Below are 10,032 nucleotides of genomic sequence, written 5' to 3' on the forward strand. Positions count from 1 at the left end.
GCTTTACTGTGCTTGTCCGTTATTGATTGTCTCTGAATCCGACACACTTTCACTGTAGCTTTGTAGTATTCATGTACACATGCCAATGAACACAAGCAGAGCCTACCTAATATACTGTTGAGTTGCTATTGAACAATGATCTAGAATCAGTATTGTCAGTAGGTTTCTAAACATCAAGCCCTGAGGGAATCCTTCAAATTTGACCCTAGATCTGTAGTTGACCTCAAACACAGACATTCTCCTGGTTTGATGTATCATGATAGTCCACAGTATAGCCTCAGAGCTGGAATATATAGGCTAATGTAGATGGATGTTGCTCATTGGTGTGTTCTGTTTGTATTGTCCATTCAATAGAAACAGATGAACATGAGAAAAGAGGGCTATTCTCCAGGCTCTGTCAGGGGTGGAGGGTTGTCATGGTAGACATTTTTATTTACTATACACACCGAGCTCAGTATAAACCAGTGAAATCAGGCGTCTAGACTCATTCCGTAAGGACGTGCAGTTTGAAGCTCTCCAACTTACAAGACACAGTCCAACTTTAAATAAAGCTAAAGATAGCCAATAAATCACAGCATGGGAACTGCTGCAGCTTATAATGTGTGTGTGTGTGTGTGTGGGGGGGGGGTGGTCCCAGTTTTTAACGTTGTGCTCCATCCTTCAAACCCAGTACAGACAACACAGAACTACGCCTAACTATCAGTCAGTGTACATGACATGCTGTAACACCATGCTGTTTAGCCACCTGCTGCTAACTAAACGATGTGGTCCACAGAGAACCAGACTCCAAACATGTTCCTTGTCTCAGACCATTTACACACAGGCCTACAACAGCACAGTACAGTACAGTAGGCATGCACCACTGTTACCAAACTGTCAAAACCACAGTAATGTTCTCAGTCATGGAAAGAAAGAAAAGATAGATTTTTAGTCTCTCACTTGCCATTGGATAGATCTTTTTTTTTCGACATCTTTCTTTTACCTCTGTATGTGAGACACCATCGTTGCTGCAGAACGGCACATGTGGGCCGCAGTGCTGCAGCCAAGTGTCTTGAGTGCGTCAGCAGCCAACGCCATGTCCGCCTCTGCCAGATCCATCACAGCTGAGCTAGGAGCCGACATATTCCCCCGGCCAGCCAGCTGGGAGCGGGAATCAGGCGGGGATCTGGGAGTCAGGTGGCTGAGCGGTGAGGGAATCGGGCTGGTAATCCGAAGGTTGCCAGTTCGATTCCCGGTCATGCAACTGACGTTGTGTCCTTGGGCAAGGCACTTCACCCTACTTGCCTCGGGGGGAATGTCCCTGTACTTACTGTAAGTCGCTCTGGATAAGAGCGTCTGCTAAATGACTAAATGGGAATGTCTTTAACTCCTGTTATGTTCCACAGGCTAAGGCAGGACGGCATGGTTTCTTCTGACAGACATGGGCTGCTGTCCATGAGATGGTGGTAGCGAGACAGTTAATAGATGCACCATGAGGATATCTACTCTGAATGATGCAACTGTCCTAAGAGGCTTTTAGCTTGGCTGAGTCTGTAGGCTGAATAACGGAATGGTGTGTTACAGCAGTCTTTGAGAACACTGTGTGACTACTGTATAGAGAACACCTACTCTAGTCCTGAAGGACGTGTCTTCATAGAAACACAATGGCAATGTAGGAATTGGAATATAATATGATTTAAAAGAAAGATGCGTGTGCATCTGAGTTACAACTCATCTTGAATCTCTGTTTAAAGTTCAACTAAAATTAAATGTGTAGTCGTATGCAACCCCTGTATGAAAATATGGAAAGGCTTAGCTTCTTTTCATTTCTTTTGGGGCATGCTTGTCACTGTCAATTGACCGCCACAGTTTTCCCAAATTCATTTTTATTTTGGGTGCATGAAATGGAGCTCAACCTCAGTTGACCGTGCAAACTAAGGTCAACGATTGTCTGGATAACTGTTTTGCGCAAAAGGAAATATCATCATTTCAGTCAACTCACATTTGTTGCTGCAAAAATCTGGTGTATTGACATACAGGGGGCATACTATAAGACAAAGCAAAGATCACAAAATATGCTTATTTTGGTGTTTTGTTATTCAACAGAACAAGAGATGCCATGGTGTGGTCTCGTTGATGAAAGACATAACTCACTGAGTGGACACAGTTCTTCTCTGATGTGTGTATATTTGAGTGTAATATACAGTATATTTTATACAAGTGTTCTGAAATGTTCTGCAAGAACTCCTGTATGTGGCCATGCAAAAAAGGTTCCCAGGACCATTGAATGAGTGTGGCAGTAGCCTTATTTTGCATGACCAAACAAGAATTAAAACTGGGTTCCTCACCTATATAAATCTGTCCTGTTAGCATAACTCAATAGTCGTTGAACCAAAAACGAATTCTTGCGGTTTGTTGATGACAGGTCTGTGACAGGACTATTGTGAAGACCTGTAGAGTGTAGTTCCAAATATGGTTCCAAACCACCTCTACTACACTTGGCCCTAGTAGACTATTGTTTCACAGGGCTGCATTTTGTAATGCTAGCCTTTTACATTCTCAAACTGAATGGCATGGAGTCTGCACTCAAGATGTGTATCCAGTCAGTGCTTGCTTTATCTCGAGGGGCTGAGCTCTTGCACCAGTAAACATGTGCATGTGTTTTCTCCTAATGGTCTGATTGTTTGGTCCAGTGGGGATAAGTTCAAACAGGACCCACATGGTAAGACCCTTTCCTCTGAGTAACGACTCATCGTTGTCATTAGTGTTAAAAGACACAGGCCATTCATAGGAATAATACAGTTTATACCCTTGGTCATAAACCTGTAGATGGAGGCCAAGACGTCCTCTTATGGGTGACTGACAATACTGCATACAATCCACACTCACTCATAGGGGCACGTACAAACACACACACGCTATTCCCTAACAGCTGTGGGCTCCACATGAGACAGCTCACAGAGTTCTGCTGAGGGATGGGATGGAACTATGGCTCCATACAGACTCCAACAGCTGGAGGCCAAGGCCCGGTCTAATACACAGTCAGTATGAGTGGGAGAAACCCATATGACTCAGGATGACTCAGGTATTACACTGCTCATATTGTGTTTGAAGGAGAATGCATTGTAAATTATGCCTGTCATTTACACAGCTCTGTTGTTTGATGGGGGAAGTGTTCCGGGGTGAGTAAAATCGACCTGGTCATGGGTGGTCGCCCCCTGATCTCTGGTGAACACCAAGTCTGGATTATAACAACATCAGCCATTATTGTGGCTGCAACACGAGGGAGTTTTTAAAAACAATTACACCCAGTTAATAGATCTAATTATGTAATTATGGGGTTAAGTAGAGGAGAGGAAGAAGAGAATGGAAGCAGGCCTAGAAGCAGGGTCGACCACCCGTGACTTTAAACAGAGGAGAGGCCTCTGGGAATTGACGTGGCTAATCTCAGTCCGCTTCCGGGTATACTTGTGGCTGGAAGACGTCAACATGCTTTCACACACTTCACAATGACAGGTCAGTTTGTATGGCACCAAATCAACTCTAAAAGTGCTGTAAGACCGCTGACAGTCAGTCCAGATACTGAAATGAGTCAAAGAAGTGCTGCACAGACTTCCTGGAAGCACTGTAGAAGAGATATCAGCTTACTCACGTTACCACAAGGGATCAAAAATAATAAATATTTTTTCATATATATAACCATGAGCCCGATTTGTGCAGCTTGCAAGCAATTAGCAGGTCTGATTGCCTGGTTGGATGGAAAAGACTGTCATATCTATTAAGTCAACATTATGTCAATAGCATGGAGGTATCTGAAACAGGCTATGGGAGATCTTACACATGGGTCTGTTTACTATGTAAAATACTGTGCTTCTTCACTGCCAAATATCAAATCAGCGATCACTGATGAATGAATGGAGGTCGGTAAGTCAATACAAACCATATTGTGATTGTGTTTCATTCATGCACCCCTGACAAAATAATTTCCTCAAAATGGTTGTACTACAGCATATAAGACCATTGTGTCAGAGCATAGGGTAATGAAGATATCCAAATCCTAAACGTGTCTAATAAAGAAGTAATTATGGTAATACCTAAATCAGAACAGGTTCTTTATCATCTGTAAAGGAAGTTCATGTTATTGTCTGTACAAAACCTCCAGAATAGATAGCATTTTTGTGAAAATAACTGTGTTCTTTGTTCTCTGTGAGTGTGTTTTGTAATAATTTTGTATGTAATGACAAATACAATACAATACAAAAGTACAAATGACAGCCAATCCCAAGCACTTTTCAAATAACCTTTTGTAGTCTGTGATTCATTTAGCACAATCTCATAGGTCTGATCTGAATGGTTGTATGCATTGTTATACAGTTGGATCTTTTGCATGCCAATAACCGTCGAAACCACCTTAAACCTCTCCTGTCCTAGTCAAAGAAATGGGGCCAGTTTATTTATCTTACTCTAGAACTAATAATCCGTTAGTCCCTGTTTTCACCATTGTCATTGCCAGTGCAATTATCCTCACACAAAGAAGTAAATCTACAATCAATGGTGCAGGAAGAGCACAGGGAACGGTCGATCGGTAAAAAGCAACCAAAGGCGGTTGTTTTGTGATATCAAAAACCTACCACTGACTCAGAGAATCAAGAAGAGTAAGCTAATAAAGAGCTGCTTATATTCTAACTGCATCAGCTGCTATGCTGACAACGATCTGACACCATGTTCTAACACACGTTCCAAATGAGTGATCATCAATCTTGTCTTGTTGTTTGGTTCCCACTCACTGGAGAATGTTGACTTGCATTCATGCCTGTCAGCATCTACACGTATCTACATAGTTACTTCCTAAGATTACTTTATAATCTTTGTAAATACAGTGTAAATAGAGGTTTGACACCAATATATGACACCAATAGCTTTTTATACGTTCACAATCTATCAGCAATTGACATTGGAAATGCTACATTTTAGATCTGATAGTAAAATTGTCCATTTTTTTATTTCTGAATTTTTGGGGGGATTATTTACAAGATCACATGATTCCTGAGTCTATCTGATAAAATGTATACTGACATAGGCTTTCAAATTCTAATTACAATAGTGCAGAAAAATGTTAAATACCGTATTTCTTCGATTAAACGCCGCCCTCAAATAAACGCCGCCCTCGAATAAACGCCGAACCAAAAATAAACATTGTGTAATAAACGCCGCCCTCGATTAAACGCTGCATCCAAAAATCTGAAAATTGTTATTTAATTGGTTAAATTAAAACACAGTATTTATTACACAAGTAAATCACAAGTGTACAATATAAATCAACCCCAAGTTTGCGTGCTACAGATCTGTTGCTGCTGGTGAGTGCTTTCTGCACAGCTTTCTGTTTGAAAGCTAAAATGTAAGAACATTTCGGCATGCTGCTTCAGATTTCTACACAATGTAGGACACTTGTATTTGAGACACTTATAGGCTTTGTGTTTGTATATTCTTTGTTTGTCTATGGCCGCACTGTAGCTACAATTCCGCCCTCAAATAAACGCCTCCCTCGAATAAACAATATTCCACAGGTGATTGAGGTCTATGTACACAGAATCTCTCTAAAAGTTATAAACAAATTGCTGAATAATTTGTATACAGTAGAATTAATAACATTTACATTTACATTTATGAAGTTAGCAGACGCTTTTATCTAAAGCGACTTCCAAGAGAGAGCTTTACAAAAGAGCATAGGTCACTGATCAAAACAACGAGATAGCCCCAAACATTGCGAGCAGCCAAAACATGAAGCATACATTGTGAAAAACCCAATAAGTGCCAAAGGGAAGAACCATAAGAGCATGCAGTTAAACAAGTTAAAATTAAACAACATGAAACTCAAAAAGTGCAAGAGTGTACCTGTAGAAAAACAATCAACAGTAAAATATTTCACAGCGAGTACAAGAAAACCCGTTACAACTAACCAACAAGAGAAACAAGTCTCTCAATAAGAGTCATTGTGATCATGGAGGAAACTAACATCAGGTCCAGCCAAGCATTCCTAAGTGCCGTTGTACTCACAGAACAAGTGCGTCTTGAGCCTTTTCTTGAAGGTGGGGAGTCAGTCAGTGTCCCTGATGGAGGTGGGGAGTTGATTCCACCATTGGGGGGCCAGACAGGAGAATAGCTTGTGTTGGGACCGGGCGCTCTTGAGCGGTGGAACCACCAGACGGTTGTCAGAAGAGGACCGTGGGTGGCGGGGGGGAGGGGGGGTGTAAGGCTGGAGGAGAGACTTGATATGTAGTCGGGTGCAGTCCCGTTCACCGCTCGGAAGGTCAGTACCATAGTCTTGAATCTGATACGGGCCGTGATGGGAAGCCAGTGGAGGGAGATGAGGAGCAGGGTAACATGGGAGCGTCTGGGTAGATTGAAGACCAGACGGGCCGAACGGGCTGAATCCTCTGGAGAGGGTGGGTTGCGCATGCTGGGAGACCGGCGAGCAGCGAGTTGCAGTACTCCAACTTTGAGAGGACAAGTGCTTGGACTAGCAGCTGGGTGGAATGCTCAGACAGATATCTCCTGATCTTCCGGATGTTGTAGAGGGTGAATCTACACGACCGAGAGACCGCAGCAATGTGGGCTGTGAGGGAGAGCTCGTCATCCATGGTCACCCCGAGGTTCATGGCAGAGGATGAAGGTGTGGGAGATCGTGGGAGATGGAGGGTTTGGTCGGAATGATGAGGAGTTCTGTTTTGGCGAGGTTCAGCTGGAGGTGGTGCTTGGCCATCCAGGCAGAGATGTCTGTGAGGCAGGCCTCGATCCTAGCTGTGATCCCCGGATCAGTCGGGGGGAACGACAGGTACAGCTGCGTGTCGTCAGCATAGCAGTGGTAGGAGAAGCCATGGGAGGTGATGATTGGTCCAAGTGAGGTGGTGTACAATAACAATCAAAAACTGTTTTTATTTATCATGTACTTTGCATTCACACAGTCTCATTAGTCATCAAAAATACTTAGGAACCCTCAGGTTTGTTATCAGGATCATGTCTACGCAGACCAGCCCTGAAACTCTCCAGACAACGCATGAGCTTGCTCCTCACATCAGATGAAGATAGAAAAAATATGATGGGGTCCAGACAAGCATTGAAGGTGCTCAGCAGGGTGGCCTTGACCCGCCATGGTGGACTCATCTTCCACCAAAACCCATAAATGTGGGACATGTTATAGGGCCCGAAACATAGGGTGAACACCAGGAGTGTGCCTAACGCCAGACCGATGGCACGGAGTCGCCAACGCCGGCTGATTTTGGGCCTCATTGAGAGGATGTGTATTAAGCTGATGTAGCAGAAACAACAGATGATGAAGGGGAAGCAGAAAAGGACCAGGAACATCTCCAGGCGCACTGGGAGAAGGACGCTGAGCTGCTTGTGGGAGAAGTCTTCATAGCACTTTGTTCGTGCCTGGCTGGTGTTGGTGGTGTTGGAGGTGTTGGAGTAGTGCATTACAAAGACCACGCTGCAGTGAGATACGGAGAGGATCCAGAAAGCCACGCTGGTGACCATCGCGTAGATCGTCCGACCTGGCTTTCTGTAAACAGTAGGGTGGGCCACACTCAAGTAGCGCTCCACACTAATCCCAGTCAGAAATAAGATGCTGGTGTAGATGGTGGTGAAAAACATGAACTCTGTGATGGGACACAGTGGCAGAGGCAGGTTCCATAACTGGTTGTCCATGGCCTCTTTCATCTTAAATGGCAGGAAGGCCAGAAATAAGATGTCAGACAGGGTGAGATTCAAGAGTAGAATGTCAATCGGGGAAGGTTTATGGCAAACTTTGCAACAGAAAGTGTAAAATGCCAGGATGTTGGCAGGTATCCCAATGAGGAAGGTGATGATGTAGACAAACAGGATGACACCACTGGAGAAGTTCTCTGAGTTGTTTGGGTTGACACCACTGGACACCAGGCTGACACCAGGTGTTGTCATTGCTGCAGTCACTTTGTGAAAAGAGAAAGGAGAAAGTCACTCCCTGAAATCCTTCCTATACAACTCCAAAGAGACAAAATTGTTAATAGCTAGCAAATGAAGCCAATCAATACTACAACACAAATACTTTATTTATGTATCATGGTTACGCAGGCTTAAAAACTATTTTTGACAAAGATTTGTGACTTCACGTTCTGAACTAAATAAATATAAATATAGCAAATCAGTATACAAGCCTATGCATTACTTGAGCTCTTGATTCATAAAGTAAACCCCAATGGTCGATACTCATGCACAACTAAATTCATCAATATTATTATTATATTACTATTAGTGCTGTCAAACGATTAAAATATTTAGTCATGATTAATCGCATTAATGTCATAGTTAATTTGCGATTAATCGCAATTAATCGCACATTTTTATCTATTCTAAATGTCCCTTGATTTCTTTTTGTCCCATTATTTTTTCTCATTTTAATGCTCTTATCAACATGGAAAAGTGGATCGGATAGGGGTTATGCGGAAAACACTTCCGTATTCGGTAAAACAGACATCATCACTTCCGGATCTGTACGCTCTATGCTGACATGGTGCTGTTTTACACAACATGCCTCCAGTTTCCAATTTTATATCTCAGTGAATTCTGCGCCAAAAAGGTCAAGGATGGCAGCCTTTAGAAGAAAAAGCGATTACTGATTTTGAAACGGTTTGGTTTGTTATCAACGTCAGAGATGTCATTATGCCACTGCATACTTGGCAAAGTCTCTCCTCCAAGCATAATTATGTTTTTTTTTTATAGAATAGAAGTATGCAGTGGCATAACGACATCTCTGAAGTTGATAACAAACCAACCCGTTTCAAAATCGGTTGAAAATTGAGAAAGTTATGGTCATTTAAAAAGTACATGTAGCATCAACACAATGTTATGGGTGAGCGAGTTGACTGTAGCAAGATGGCCGCCATGTGCGGACGTTCGACTCCGTTGTCCGGCAACGCGGACAAGGCATCTACCCGTTATATATATTTATGGTTAGCCTACTACTCTTTTATGGAAGCAAAACGTGACCAAAATTAAAATGCATTTGCAGAAATGCTTTTTCATTTTAAGAATGTGTATGCATTATTTGACTCATAAATGAAATTAGTAATCAATCATCCTATTTGCATTTTAATTTTCTTCTTCAAGAGTGCTCAATCTTTCACTTAATTAAAATGAAAAATAAATAGACATTTTAGATTTAATTTTCAAAACATGCCCCAGCAAATAGATACCAAAATTCAATTTGAAATGTAAAATTTGAAAATTAAAATGTATTTGCAGAAATGCTTTTTCATTTTAAGAATGTGGCTGCATTATTTGACTCATAAATGAAATTAGTAATCAATCATCCTATTTGCATTTGCATTTTCTTCTTCAAGACTGCACATTTTATGCCATAATTAAAAAGAAAACAGAGCGGACATTGCTTTTTCGTTTTCGTGTTCTGCCCGCAAGGAACTGCCAAGCCCCCACCCCTCGCCCCTCGGCTTGAAGCAACGGCCCCGGTGGATGTAGGTGGTATTGCATTTCTTGTTAGACTTCCGGCTCTTCCGGTCGTTTTCATTCTATTAACTCCTGTCAACATTTACAAAACTATCTCCCCCAATAATTTTTGTTCGATTCTCGAACCTGGCTCATACTACTAGCTTTTTCATAGAAGAATTTTTCCTGATTTTTGCTAAGTTGCCGAAATGGGTAAACTAGCACCCCATTTATTTGCTTACGTCAATAAAAGTTGCCTGCAAATGTGCTCGCGGATACTAAAAGGGCACAAGCACAAAAGTTCACATTGGCCGATAGCCGATTTACCTGGAGCTGAATGAGCCATATTGAATGAGCACAGGGAGAAATGGCTTGAGTTGCCTGCCCTGTTGTAGCAAGTTTAGCAAATGGTTGTCACACATACATGAAATGTTGTTAATATAGTTTATTCCCGTTATTTTAAAACAGATTAGATTTTTCTGTCAAGAACGTTTTTACGTTCATGACATGATGGCAAATATTATATTATGTTAAGCATGAGCATAGATTGTTGACATGTCTATCTGGAGC

General features: G+C 42.1%; 1 protein-coding gene across 1 annotated transcript; it reads right to left on the bottom strand.

Annotated features, from left to right (window-relative positions):
- Positions 1–6,966: 6,966 nt before the first annotated feature.
- On the bottom strand, positions 6,967–7,944 carry LOC134023762 (free fatty acid receptor 3-like). Its single transcript, XM_062466126.1, has one exon. It carries the CDS (start codon positions 7,936–7,938, stop codon positions 6,967–6,969), a length of 972 nt encoding a protein of 323 aa, XP_062322110.1. The 5' UTR covers positions 7,939–7,944.
- Positions 7,945–10,032: the final 2,088 nt, after the last annotated feature.

The sequence above is a fragment of the Osmerus eperlanus genome, chromosome 7 (genome assembly GCF_963692335.1).
Source record: "Osmerus eperlanus chromosome 7, fOsmEpe2.1, whole genome shotgun sequence".
In the NCBI taxonomy this organism is placed as follows: Eukaryota; Metazoa; Chordata; class Actinopteri; order Osmeriformes; family Osmeridae; genus Osmerus; species Osmerus eperlanus.